Source organism: Balaenoptera acutorostrata, chromosome 7, assembly GCF_949987535.1.
Source record: "Balaenoptera acutorostrata chromosome 7, mBalAcu1.1, whole genome shotgun sequence".
In the NCBI taxonomy this organism is placed as follows: domain Eukaryota; kingdom Metazoa; phylum Chordata; class Mammalia; order Artiodactyla; family Balaenopteridae; genus Balaenoptera; species Balaenoptera acutorostrata.
Window position 1 is genome coordinate 1,109,797 of NC_080070.1, and position 14,596 is coordinate 1,124,392.

At 56.9% G+C, this 14,596-nt stretch overlaps 1 protein-coding gene across 1 annotated transcript in view; it reads left to right on the forward strand.

Annotated features, from left to right (window-relative positions):
- The window catches only part of PTPRN2 (protein tyrosine phosphatase receptor type N2), a 710,720-nt gene that overhangs the window by 611,495 nt on the left and 84,629 nt on the right, over positions 1-14,596 (forward strand). Inside the window, exon 14 of the mRNA XM_057550450.1 lies at positions 12,616-12,810. Coding sequence (XP_057406433.1) covers positions 12,616-12,810 — 195 coding nt within the window. The remainder of the gene's footprint in view (positions 1-12,615; positions 12,811-14,596) is intronic.

Here is a 14,596-nt window from a genome sequence, read left to right on the forward strand (position 1 = left end):
GAAGTAAGTTCAAATGCTTTAAAACGCACAGTTCTCAAGGTTTTTTTAAAAATTATTATTATTTATTTATTTATTTATTTATTTATTTATTTGGCTGTGTCTGGTCTTCGTTTCTGTGTGAGGGCTTCCTCTAGTTGCGGCAAGTGGGGGCCACTCTTCATCGTGGTGCGTGGGCCTCTCACTATCGCGGCCTCTCCCGTCACAGAGCACAGGCTCCAGACGCGCAGCCTCAGTAATTGTGGCTCACGGGCCCAGTTGCTCCGTGTCATGTGGGATCCTCCCAGACCAGGGCTCGAACCCGTGTCCCCTGCATTAGCAGGCAGATTCTCAACTACTGCGCCACCAGGGAAGCCCCCTCTAGGGTGTTTGAGGGTTAGGGACACAAAGCACAGGTTTCAACTTGGATTGACTTTGTGATGTTTAATCGCAAATCAGCTAGAAGAGTTTGTGTGACAGATGCGGGATTATTAGCGTGCACAAGGTGTTAGTGTCAATATGTAACTAGATGTAAATCATCCAATTAAAGTTTAAAATTTGGGATTTGCTCTATAGGTAAGCATTTTATCATTTTCATTTTTTTTCTAAAGACAGTGAAGCAGAAGAATAACCAACAAAGGAATATTTTTTAAATTACATCTTTCATAAGCCAGCACAACGTACACTTTAACTAGAACCCAAGAGGGTCTTGAGTGGGAGGAAATCAAATGCAGATTTGTTTGTAAAACAGTCATCAGTTGGCAGGGAGGTTACAGCTAGTTCACCTGTTTCAGGATTATCTTCCCCACCCTGGCCTCCCTTTCCTCCCCCACCTTCAAGAAGAAAAAATACTGAGTTCAGTGACCACAGATTTGAAATTGAAACGTGAGGAAGAAAACTAGGGGAAAAAAAATCTCTGATTCTTTTGTCGATTGCTTTTGAACTGCCTCTTTTCTGACCTTGGACCCTGTGTTTCCCGGCCGATGGCTGTGAAATGGTGCGTTTTAATTCTGCCTGCTCCCCACCATCCGCTCCTGGTAGCCCCCCTGCTTCTAGAGGTGGATTTCCCGGGCATATCTGGGGTCCACAGATTTCACATCAACTCCAAGAGAGGCAGCAAAGCAGAGCTGGTGCCCTGCGTGCGACGAACGGCTCTTGTCCCCCGGCCAGCAGTGTCCTGCGTGCCCACTTGCTCTTGGATCCTCCCCCAGCCCCTCCTCCTGAGCAGCAGGACGCCCCCCCCCTCGCTGGTTTTACTCGAGGGCCATTGCCAACTCGGACTTGCTGTGGAAGTTCGGCACCTGTCCCCTCTTGGTGGCAGGTGACAGATCTTGCAGGCCTTAGAGGTTGGATCCCTCATTTCACAGCTGGGAAAACTGAGATAAAACAGACTGAAAGTGACTTGCCCACAGTCACCCAGCTCATCAGCGGCGAAGCCCCCAGACCCGGGCCTTCAGAGCTCTGTGCGTCGTGCAGCCGGATCGCCATTCACAGCAGCTTCAGATGGAGTAATTGGGTCCCAGAATGATGTGCATTTGTTTCTGAGAAGCAGAGGCAGCTGATTCCTACTCCTCCACCCCGCCTCGGCCCTGCCCTTTGCCTTAATGAGGCAGCGGCCGCAGAATGGGGAGCTGTGAATACCTTTTGTGCTCCTGGCTGGTCCGCATCACCCCTGGACCCTCCCTCGTGTGCTTCTGTCTCGGAACCTTTGTGCAGACCGCGGCCCACGCTCTGAAAGCCCTCCACCTGCTTTATTCTCCAGAGCACCCCATCTGCCTGCCAGCCCAGACCCTACGCCCTCCGCCCGCCCAGCGCGGGCCCCTCCCGAGAACCCTTCCCGGTGCCCTGGAATTACCCTGCACACCTGGAGGGACTTCCGCATCAGGGGCTGAGACAGACCTGGGTTCAGAACTCGGCTTGTTCCTTGCCCGGCGTGTCCTCCTGGAAGGCGAGGAAGTTTCCCGAAACGCCAGGGCGGTAGAATGAACGCACCGCACCAGCAAGGGACCTGTCAGTGCTCAATAAAAGCAAATTGACATGTGAATCTAAGGTATCGATATGAGAGGAGCTGGTTGGGGGAAGCGTTTAGAGCTCTTGCGAAAACCATCACCCTTGATTTCCGGCGTCCAGAAGAGCGCCGCGCACGGGGAGCGTTGAGCTCTGTAGATGTGGACCAAAGTGACGATGGTGGTGATGACAGGTGATGAGGATTCAGTATCTTTTGAGCCAGAAGAAAACTAGGAAGGTGACAAAAGTCTCTCACAGAAAACAGCTGCTAATATGCTCTTAGGCCACGTCAGGCCCAGGCTGCTCTGAAGAGGCAGGCGGTTTATTTCCACCTGACTTGGCTATTTTTAATCGTCTGAATATGAAACACGAAACTGAAAAGCCGGTGCACACAGGTGGGGCCGCTGCAGGCCACCTTCGCTCACAGAGGCCGAGCTGAACCGTGAGCTGTGAGGCACCTCTGACTTTGGGGACCCTTGAAGCACAGTTGTCTGGTGAGTCGTCCACCGCAGGAGTACAGGTGTTTACTGTTTCATTTGTCTTACGGATGGCGGCCCTGCCAGGGGGCTTGGAGCTGGACCGGAGCCCTCCTGTGAGAGCTGGGGTCTTGCAGGGGTTGTGTGTCAGACACACTCTGCCCTGGGTCTCAAATTCCAACTTTCAGCCGAAGCGTTACAGATCATTACGGAATCCACGGTGACTACGGGTTAGGGGAGGGGAAGACGCTCACTGGAGCCTGTTTTTTTTGTTGTCACAGTTCTTTCCCGATTTCACCCTGATGTTTGTCAGGAGCGGAGCGGATGGAGCGTGTCTCAGGTCTGAAAGGACAGACAGGCCTTAGGTGGGGTGCGGGGGGCACCTGGTCCACGGTGGGCGCGTCCGATTCGTTCTGGAGGAAGTCCGCGCACTTAGTAACGTACCTTCCAAGCCCCCCTTCAGGCAACACGCCAGCTGCAAATTTCGTGACGGTGCACCCTGCGCTGTAAAGCTCTGGAGAGCGAGAACACTCTGGAGCTGCCAGCTTGGGCTCACACATGACCTCCCAGCCCTGCCTGGTCTGAGCAGGAGGCCTCAGCCTCCGGCCGCGGGGCCTGATTCTAGCTCCGGCAGCACCTCGGCCGCCGCCCAGGGGTGGGGACCTGGTCCCCTAGGGGCTGCAGGCTGCAGGTGATGCCCACCAATGAGCGGGCATCTAGCGAAGCCTCCCCGATCTGTGCTGGACGCCGAGGGAGACAGAGAACGGGAGAGCGACTGCTGTCCTCAGTTTGGGGGGTGAGAGGCCGTCCACGTGGCGGTAACTGGAGAGCAGGACAGGGCTGGGAGCGAGCACAGGGTGGCTGGGAGGGGGCAGACGGGGTCAGTGTCCTGGGCCTGGCTTTCTGACGGTAGATTGTTCCAGATTTAGACGCCAGCTGAACATAATGTTCACCTCTCTTAGCTGAAATGTGTCTATAACTTTTATTTTGAGAAGACATTTACAAGACGGGAACAGTTACTCGATGTTGCTTGGTAAACACGGCTGGCCGTGGAGCTGTCCTGGGCAGTTGACTGACGCCGTGGGACCTGGCACGTAACGCAGCTGCAGTCGGGCCAGAGGAGCCTGGGTTTGCGGCCGAAGCTGTTATCGGGCTCGGGGTGCGGGTGAGGGTGCCACACCCCTAGTTAAAGGTCAGAAGGAGCACCGCCCCACGGAGGCTCTGGAACCTGGCACAGGGTCCGCCGTGGAGGGGTGCTTCGCCCCTGCGTGTGCACACGCGTGTGTGAGCACGTGTGAGCGTGCTGTCCCGCCGTGGAAAGGTAAACGCTATCCGGGCACCACTGAGCAGCCTGGTGGAGGTGGTGAAGAGCGTCCCAGGACGGGTGGTGGCGACCTCGTGACACACGCCAGTGACGGTGAGACGGGCTGAGCGCCGAGCGTCCCGTCCTGGGAGCAGGAGCTGGGCTGGGCTGGCCTGAGGACGGCCCCCCAGTGCACCTGCTGCGGCTCTGACCTCCGGGGGCGTGTCCTCTGCTTCTTACCCAGAAATGGCCGTGTTCCCGTGGCCCCCAATCCCTTAGGAGGCGGCACCGGGACCCCAGGACCCCGGGGAGAGCCGTCCCAGGGCACAGAATATGCGCCTGTGTTTACCTCCCAGACCAACACTGAGCAAGTGAGCTACTCGCAGTGAGAACATTCATGTAACATCCCTCCCATAAACCGCTCACGTGTCCCCGGTTCCGTGCTCACAGCACCCTGCCGGCCTCGAAGGCCAGGCCATTCCTTCCAGGTCACACTTGGTGTGCAGCTATTGGAGAAGAGCTGGCCGATCAGACAAGGCTTTGCTTTTCTTCCTATGCTTTTTCTTGATGAGACATTCCTGGCCCCTGACCATCCGGGGTGTTTTGTCCCCTGCTTTCCCCCAGACATTTCACTCAAGTTTAATCATATTCAGTGTAGAATTTGCTATATTTTAAACATACCTTGTATGGGTTATTTTTACAAAAATAATGCCTCCTCAATTTAGAGACAACAAATGAGCAAAATAAAAAATAAGATAAACACCACCTGTCCCCCACCCTGAGGGGACTTCCCAGGGCTCCCCTCCTGCCTTTCGGGGCATTTACCGCAGTGCTTGTATTTACTGTCACCTCCAAGTGTCTGTGTGTCTCCTCCCTGTCACCGCGGCTCTGTGGCCACGATCGGTGCCCTGCGAGCTGGGCTCAGGCCCCTCCCAGGGAGGCCGCTCCTTTTGAGCGTTTTCTCCGTCTGGAGAGTAATTGCCCCCCCCCCGCACACCCCCTAATGAACCCATTTCGCTTTCTCCCCGGCTTTGTGCATCCTGCCTTGGTTTTGCCCTGTTACCACTAATTACGCTCCCCAAATAACCCTAAAAACCCGGCCGCCTTTGTGTGCGCACTCAGGCCGTCCACTGCTTTGTTCCTGTTGTTCCTTGAAAGGTACAAAGAAAGAGGTTTTTCTCAAGCCTGTGGAGTCCTGTCTATCCTTTGGCAGAATCTGGGGATGGCGAGGCTTTTCTCTCAGAGTGAGTCCCACTCTCTGCAATTTCCCCCATCAGATGAAGATTCGAGAGATGAGACATTTGATGAGACATTTGCGTTATTATGCGTATGGATGGATTTCTTCTGCCGGAGTCCTAGTCAACCTACTTTGCAAATTGTGTTACAAAGAGCCATAAGACACTTGAGAGTCTGCAGACACATCCCAGGGCCTGGGCTCCGTAGGTAACAGAGAAGCAGGCGGCTTTACAGAAAATGATGACGGCAGATCAGAACGTGCTGTGTGATCCTGTTTTCTTAGCCTGCATCCTTGTGCCCTAAGGACTGCCTCTGAAAATGCGAAGCTCTCGGGCTTAAACGGATCCTGCGCTGACTCTGCTCTGCGGACCTGCCCCCGCTCAGGGGTGGCCGGCAGGGCTGGCGTGTCTGCTGGGCTGGCTGGACCTGCGGGAAGCACCCCCAGCGGCACCAAGATGGGTGATTCACATTTTCTTGATGGAGAGTTCGTGCTCCTGTCTCACCTTTCTTGACCAACGAGGAGCCATTTGGATATTTTAAGATAGCGGGGCACAGGCTTCACGTGTTTATTATGTGACTGAGCATTTGAGTTTAGGGGGACTGTGAAAATGCTGTTCTTTTCTCCTTAGAGACTTCTAAACTCTGCTTTCCCCCGGAAGGGAGGGGAGAGATGCTTCTTGCTAAAGACAGCGGTCGGTCGGCAAACTGGGTTCCACACGGCCCTTGGTGCCAGGGACCAGCAGAGGGACGGCCCGAGTGGATCCGCGTCTTTTAGTTCTGGTGCCCTGGGAGCAGGACCTCACCTGGTGTCCCGACTCCCTTCCCGCACCCGTCTGCAGACGAGGAAGCTCGGCAGGGAGCCTGCGTCCAGCAGAAGGAAGGTGTGGTTGGGGGTTGCATGCTGGCCTCACGCCCAGCACCGTGTTAACTGCTTCACGTGTTCGCTCTTGGAACCCTCCCGGCAGCCCTGTGCAGCCATCTGCCATCATCCCCATTCCACAGATTAGGAAACTGAGGCACTCAGGCAACTTGTCCAAAGTCACGCAGCTCCTAGGTGGCTGAGCCGGGATTCAGACCCGGGTGATCTGGGCCCTAGTCCTTGCCTCGACCCGTGATGCACGGTGTGGACCAGGGTCTGTCTTGGGCGGCGTTCTCTCCCACTGATGGATTTCATCTTCTCCCTGGGACTTGCTCCTAAGACACAGATGGCCCTAGAACACCTGCTTCCCAGGAGTAGAGGCCCCTCCGTCACTGGTGGTACAAATGTGGGCTCAACAGCAAAATCGCAGCGTCTCCCCATGACTGTGTGGGCGTCCTCATCGGGAGCTTGGGGTGACTTGCATCTGTTTTCCTCCGTGATTCTCTCCACACCTGCGAGGGTCCAGAAGCTAAAAAGGCACAGCCACACTGAGAGGAGTCACCTCTCCACAGTGGCCCGGGGCCCCTCTTTAGAGACAGACATCCTGAAAACCGAAGCACCACGGCCCCCAAATAAGTGATTTCCCTTCTGCCGTCGGAAAATGACTTTCTTTTCATTCACACACACATTGGTTTTTCCTTTCCTGCTAAAGTGTAGGCACTGGATGAGAAAACAGACTTGCCCAAACTCCTGGTGGGAGTGGTTTGTGACCCAGGGCGCCGGCTCACGGCCCAAGTGAGCACTCGGGTGGGAGAGGCGCCCCACGTCTGCAGGTGCAACCCAAAGGGTGTCCGGCTCTGTGCTCGGCGGCTGGTGGTCTGCAGCGGTGGACGGGGGACAGCCTGAGCAAAGAGCCGTTTGAAGGGAACCCATGGATGGCTGGTTGACCCCACGTGTAGGTCTGCCTCTTGGTCGTTGGGTTATGTGAATCACTCGCTACACGGGGATTGTACTTGTGTTTATCAACTCAAGGTCATCAAGCTAAATGCTCAGTATCGTTTTTACGAAAGTAGTGCTGTCCTAGATCATAAGCAAAGTCACTTTTTAATTAAAGGCGAGTTAGTCTGGATCTTAAACACCTTAAAAGATGTTTTTCAATGGAGGGGCTGGAAGGTGCTGTACCTCTTTGTCCAGCCGAGTAAAGACTATTTGCCAATCTCTCCTCTGTGCTCAGGACGAGGCCCTGCTGAGGACATGCCGCATCTGTAAAGTTGAAGGGAATTACGATTTTAGTGAATTTGCACCTTAATTAGTACCTCGATGGGCTTGGCATCATTTTGGGGGTTCCATGACCTAACCCTGGGAGTTGGTGTTCTGGGTGTGGGTTCTGCCCTTCCTGCTTGCTGCCAGGGTTATGAATTAGGAAAAGTTCAAAACATAAGTCTCCAGGTTTCTTTGAGAGCAGGCTGTGTAGTTCATTTAGCGTTGTCAGTTACCTTTTGCTCAAATAAGATGCCCTCCACGGATGATCACAGCTCTGAACTTTAAACTGCCTTCACAGGGCATTACTTACGGGAGGTTGATCTGCTTGATGGTGGTGTTTGTCACTTGATGACATGAGGGTCCTGTCCTATCCTGCGTGGCCCTTATCGGTAATAAACGCAGGCAGTAAGCTCAGGGAAGTGCTTTGACCTGATAGCAGTTCCTGTGTGATGGGAACTTCAAATTACATTTAAAATAAATGTTTAAGCCCAGCCCGTGGCTCAAAGGGGTCAGTGGGATCGTGCCTTCATCCTTGCCGTGTGGACCACGGATGCCTTTTTAGGGAGAGATGATACTTTTAAATGAAGAGCGAGGCTCACAGGGTCACCATCTGGTCTGGGGAGGGGAGAGGCGTGGAAGCAAGAGCTCCCTGGTAAACCCATGGCTGGTGGCCCTCCTGAGAGGTTCAGATCTGTGGAGCACGGGCTGAAACATCCCCGCAAAACCATAAACCTAAGGGATTTCAAAACTATCCAGTTAGTGTCTGGCCAGACCATTACTAAGTCAGGTAGTAATGTTCTAAAAAGAGGTTCATTTTTCCTTAGAAATTTTAAATTTTAAAGTAATAGTGCAGAGCATGGACAAAATATAGAATTTCTGATATTAATTTAGAAGCTATGATCAACCTAAAGAACTAGTTTAAAAGGCCATACGGTGATTCCCCCAGAGATTTCTGCATCTCTTTGCGTCCTGCCTGCCTCTCTGGGGACACCTAGAGAGTCCTGTGACAGTGCAAGGGGGGTGACATAGCAGGAGGTAGGGGAGGAGGGGAGGATGCGTGTCCAGACGTGAGAGCTCAGGGCTCGGGCTCAGGCGGCGGCCACAGGGACGTGGAGGAACTCTGCCTGGTACCGAGCAGAACAAGCCATGATGGAAGATTCACCCGAGCCCCTCCCTCAGGCAGCGGGACCGGCGCGTCTCCTCCTGAGGGGCACGATCGTCAGACTCGGGCGGCTCAGACTAAACCACTTTTGAGTGATCGCTGCTTTTGTCACAGGCAGATAGGTCTGGCCTTCTCGTGTTAGGCTCAAGGGCAGCAGCGGGGGTGGACCTTGCCACCTTGCAGTCCAGGCGCGTGTGTGGCGCGGCTTCCCCAGCCCTGTGGTTCTGAAGCCAGTGGCGGCTCTGGCACTGCTCCAGCTCCCCGGCTGCCGCCCGTGCAACAGCCTAATCTGAGCCAGACGTGTTCAACCCGTGTCTCAGATCAGGACGCTGAGGCTCGGACCGCAGCCTCGCGGAGTGCGGCAGGCGGACCCCCGTGGGCGAGCCGAGCTGCAGGCTGAAGGGACCAGGAAACCTTCAGCCACAGCCGTGAGCCACGCTGCCTCAGCCACAGGCGCGGTGCAGAGAGAGGCCAGCCGCAGGTGAACGGTTCCCTCCGACATGTCCAGAGCCCGTCAGCACAGGTGGGCCTTGGGCCACACGCGCACAGCTTGCTCCCAACATCTTAACTCCAGAAACCCAAGCGCAGTGACGGGAGCAAAGTGAAGATGCGGGACGGGGGCACCAGCACTGCCGCCCCGGGGGTGACACGGGACGGTCCCGTCCCCCCGCTCCCCGACCAGCGGCCCCACCCGCTGGGAAGCTCTTGCAGCCCCACGGGCCCGAACCGCCCACATCCCAGCCTCCAGAGCTGTTTTTGTCCCACCGGTTCCCCGCCCGCGGCTCCACCCTGACCGGGGCTCTGGTCCTGACACCTCCCTACCTTTTGTCACCGCTCAGCTCCGCTGGCCTGTGAGCCCCAGGAAGTCGGGCCCTGGTTGCATCCGCCCGGCGTGCCCGGCATCCAGCGCAGTGCTGGACGCGTGGTTTGCTGAGGAGGTTAGCGGTGAGGGCTGACAGTCACCCAGACGCATGGGCCCGGTTCCGGAGGCTCCTCCTGAGCACGGTTTCTCATTCAGGCCTGCCGAGAGCTGCCAGGTTGGTGCCTCTCTGAGGCACAGAGAGGTTCGGTGGTTTGCCCAAGGTCACACAGCCAGTAACGGCTGCAGCCGGGACTCAGGATCAGGCATCGCCAAGACTCCAGGATGTGAGCGGATGGAAGTTTCCCGGAAGCTAAGAAAGAATCGACGTGAAATGTGTTACCCTTCTTATTGCAGCCTCTGGAGGGACAGGTGCGCCCTGGGCCAGGCTCCAGGAGGAGCTGCCTCCCTGCCTGGGTGGCCTGGTGGGCGTGTCCCGGGCAGTTTTGTGGAGGCAGGGGCTCCCCTAATGTCTCCTCACGGCCCTCGGAGCACACCTGCGCTGGTGGCTCGCGGGAGGTGGGGGCACGGGGGCTGCTGTGCCCCAGGTGTGTCACACCCCCTCCCACCCAGCCACCGGTGCTGGGCAGGACCCCCCCCAGGCCTCCCAGGAGCAGTGCTTCCACCGCGGGGGTCCTAGCACCGCCTGAGCCTTCCAGAGACCCTGGCTTCACCCCCTCTCTGGTAGTCCAGAGGTAGAAACGGGACTACGGTCAATTCGAGGTCAAGCGTCCCACCTCAGCAGGTGCACCCGTTTTTATTTGCAGATGGAAGCACGTGGTGAAGGCCTGACCACCCCCCTCCCCGGGGTCCCTGCGCAGCCCGGAACCTCCCCTCTGCACAGGCAAAGCGCCGTCACCCGGGCTGCCAGCCGCCGGGGCCTCCTCTCTGCAGTCAAGGCGCCGATGTTCAGCCTTGTTTGCGGTTGGAAGTGGGGCTGACCGATTTTTCTTGGATCTCTACTGCAGCTTTTATTTTTAAAAAACAAAGACCCACAAGGGGAATCCGCTCTCGGCAGCAACGGGAAGAGTGCTGGGCCTGAGTCACAGGTTCAGTCCCAGGGGACCACCAGACACCTGTGAGGCCTTCACCGAGCCTGTACATCAGTCCTAATCATCTGCCAAATGAGGAGGTCTGAGTGCTTGCTCCGTGGGCACCTCCGCCTCTAAAATTCTTGCTTCCTTTAGAAATATCTTTGAACTCGCCAAGCCGTCGAGAATTTGTTCTGGTTTAAAGAATTGTTCTTATCTTCACTGCCCCAGTACCTCTACCGTTGCACTGATTAACTATGGGACCTCGTGGCAGGCACTGCACCGGACATCTCACACACATGAACCCTTTTCATCTTCTGTACTGTCCTGTTACTTCCATTTTTAAGTGACAGCACTCAGGCTTGGGGGCCTCGAGTGCCTGACCCGAGTTCACATAAGGTCTGGTCGCGCGAGGGCCCCGCCCGGGGCACTCCACTCTCCACAGGGACCGAAAAGGGACAGGAATCCAGGCTTGGCCGTCACTCTTCATCCCTGGCACCTCCACGGGCAGACACCCAGCTGCTCTGATGTTTTGCTTTTCAGAGGGTGAATCTCAAACATCTCACATCTTCTTCCCCAGAGGAGCCTATTCTTGGAGGGCGTTTTCTGAGCTCTCTTAGCCGAAGCTCATCGGACCTGGTCTTCTGGGCAAACTAAATGAAACCACGGAAATTACTGCAGAAGCGTTGTTTGGTGGGCATTCCCAAAATCAAGTAATGTTCCACATGCGTGAGTGGGAAATCAGCGAGACACGGACTTGGTACCTAATATCATCTGCCTTATTACAATCACCCGTTGTGTCAGGGTTTCTTTTTGTTTTTAAGATTCTGAGGAAACGTGGGTGGAATTTCAAACAGATTTGTTGTTTAGAAACCATGTGAAATTGCTGAGCCCTGGACGGGGAGGGCCGGCAGGGAGACCCCACCCTCTCCGCTGGCCCTTTTTTCTTCTAGTTCGTCTTTTCCGCCGTCTCCTCCAGGTGCCCACACGGACCCCCGTCACCAGGTGCTCTAGCGGGGCTGGGGGTTCGCATCCAGCCGGCCCCCACTCAAAGCGCCTGAGCCGTCCTCCCACCTGGGGAAGAGCTGGCACTGCGTCCCCGGGGAGAGCGAGCCCCCAGCGGCCTCACGACGACCCTCAGTGCCCAGTAAGCGGCAGCCGTGTGAGAGGACAGGAAGTGGGGACCAGCCCCGTGGCCGAGGCCGTGCCCGCGGGAGTGAGAGGCCTGTGGCACGCGGCGCTGGTTGGGCAAGCGGGCTGCGGCCCCCTGACGGCACTACGTGAAGAACAAGGGGCGTGGGGGACCCTCAGATCTCCAACGAGTCCTTTCTCCCCTGAACAAGTTTTCAACTCTTGGGCTCAGATGCTCTTATAAACTTCTTGATGTCGTTTTGTTTGACGGCTCGGGTGACAGTGACGTGTTCACTGGGCAGAGGCTGGGAGTCACCAAATCGTGACTGTTGAATTCTCCCCTAGGGCGCTTGGTTGCTCAGAAGTGGTGGGAGCAGGGCGTCCGGCTGAGTCTCCCGGGGGCTGGGTGACGGCCAAGACCCGAGTCTGGTGGCTGCAGGGCCACAGGCATGGATGGGCCTCCCTGGCCAGGCTGGTCACGCATCCCTGTACGAGGCAGCCCAAGACTCTGCACTGACCCAGCCGAGCTCCGTCGGGTGGGGGGCTCGTCCGTCAGGCCCGAGCCCCGTGTCTGGTGTCCGCCCAGGGGGGGCCGCGTTCCCCATCCACCCTGCACTTTCCCTCTCGTATGCGCTTCTCTGGATTCCCTCCCGTGTGGGCTTTACCAGTTGGAGTGATGTTTTGAGAACAAGGAGGACCAAAAAGAGGTTTTTTTTCTGTAAACATCCTGACCCTGGTACCAATTTCTGTATTTCAGTCCACAGTGTAAAATCCCTTCCCTCCCGCCTGGGCCCACATTCTGATAAGGAAGGCGCCTGAGTTAGTGCACATGACACACCATTCTGAGGGTCCAGGGAGGCCAGGGTTGACCCAGCGGCCCCTTCTGAATCTGTGCGTGTCTATCTGTGTGTGTCTGTGTGTGTATCTGTGTATGTCTGTGTATCTGTTTATATCTGTGTGTGTCTATGTGTTTCTCTGTGTACGTGTGTATGTATCTGCGTGTATCTATAGCATATCTATCTGTGTACATCTGTGTGGTGTATGTATATCTGTGTGTGTCTATAGCGTATCTATCTGTGTTTCTCTGTGTGGTGTGTGTGTACCTGTGTACATCTGTGTGTATATCTGCGTATATATCTGTGTCTGTGTATCTGTATATCTGTGTCGGGGGTGTGTGTGTCTACTGCGTATGTACCCGTGTGTGTCTCTGTGTGGCGTGAGTACATCTGTGTGTGGTCACGGGTGGACCCTGTCGGCCCTGGCCCTGGGCACGCAGGTAGGGAGGCTCTGACCGGTGCCCGCTGTCTTGCAGGAGCTGTGCCGGCAGCGCATGGCCGCGCGCCCGTCCGAGCGCCCGGAGACCGCGCGCACGTCCCGCGTCAGCAGCGTGTCCTCCCAGTTCAGTGACGGGCCGATGCCCAGCCCCTCGGCGCGGGGCAGCACCTCGTCCTGGTCGGAGGAGCCCGTGCAGCCCAACATGGACATCTCCACCGGCCACATGGTCCTGGTAAGGCCTGCGCCCTCCGCGCGGGGTTGGGAGGGAGTGGCCGCGAGAGGCTTGGGGGCCAGCTCCCCAGCATGCGGCCCGAGGCGGCAGGAGGAGGGCGCCCCACGTCCAGCCCCTCTGCCCAGGGCCCCCCGAGGGAGCGTCGTCCCGGCTCTGCACAGAACCCTCGGCCCCCACCCTGGAAATGCGCATGCGTGAGCGCCCACTGCGTGCGCCGCTTCTCCAGCCCGACTCCAGACGCGGTCCTCTCCTCCCTCCAGCCCCCAGCTCGCCGAGCAGCCTTTGGGTGAACGCATGTCGCCTACAGGCTGCTTCCCGTTAAAAGTGGCGTGCGAGGGGTCAGCTGCTTCGTACGCCCTTCAGAGGCCCTGTCCGGTGCAGAAGGCCCCCTGGCCGGGAGCCCTCTCCCCAGGATGAACCCGCCCCCTGCCCGTCCTGGAGCACGTGGTGCTTGATGCGTGATTACTGTCCAAGTTTTATTAAGACGGTTTGTTCACAACTCAGCGCTTCTTGCTGTGTGGATGAGTGCTGATGGCTGCGTGGACACCGCCCTCCCAGATCTCCAGGCCACAGGCCTCTCCCTCCCTGTTCAGTGACCGTCACACTGGCCGTAGTCTCTCCTACTGGGGATGGGGCTTCGGGTGACGAAGTGCAGAGCCCGAGTCACTGCCCCCGGAGCATCGGGGCTCTCGTGGATCAGGGAAGAGTTTCCACTGCACAGCTAACTTCCCAGGAAGGGGAAGGGACTGGGAAGGCCAGTGTCTTTGTCCCTTCTCGTGGCTTGAACAGACTCTTAATTAACTCTCTGTCTGGAGGCTGGAAGGCTGAGGTGGAGGCCCAGCGGCTCTGGGGTCTGGTGGGAGCCCGAGTCCTGGCTCACAGACGGCAGCTTCTCGCCACGTCCTCACGTGTGGGAGGGGCAGGGAGCTCTGTGGCGTCTCCTTAGGGCACTGACCCCGTCATGAGGGCCCTACCTCCTGACACCATCACCTTGGGGGTTAGGATTCCACACGAGAACGTGGGAGGACACAGACAGTCACCCCAGAGCAGCCGGGAAACCACGTTTGCACCGAAGAGCCTCAGTGTGGAGCCTGGAGGTGGGTCTGGGGATGCCCCCAGGACGTTGGGGGGTGGAGGTGCCCACTCCCGGGATGTCCGATCCGGGGGCAGGAGGCACAGGTGCCAGACGTGGGGACTGAGGGGCACAGCAGAGATACCAGAAGAGGGAAGCCGAAGTCGAGAGGTTCAGCCCGGCGGATCAGCGCAGCTGAGCCGACGCCTCCCTCTGCTTCCTCCCCCCGCGGACGTGGACGGAGGGCCCGGGCTGGGAGCACGCGGCACTCCCAAGCCTCCACTGTGGTCGCGTGCGGCCAGGGCCTGAGTCCCAGGGGTCGCAGTTTCCGGAGGAGACGGCGCATTGCTCAAGTTGCAGACGTGTGCTGCCGCCCTACTGTGCGCCCACAGCCAGGAGCTCGGAAGGAACCTCTTCTCTGGACAAATAACAGTCATATTAGTTTAGAGCTGACTTTTTAGAGAACGTTTCAACGTGTGTCCCTTTTAGAAAAGGAAACTCGACCGATCTCATTCAGATTTCTAATGAGATTCGGTTTTGGGGCCAACACATCAGCCAGGTGCGTTTATCTGACAAGTTGGTGGGGGGGGGGAGATGCATTTCGAGAGCCTTTATCATATTCTGGTATCTTCATATTTCAAGACAACTGAGCTACAGCTTGATGGTATCTCACCTCTAAATGGGACGTGAACACATTGCAGTTTTCGTAGAAAA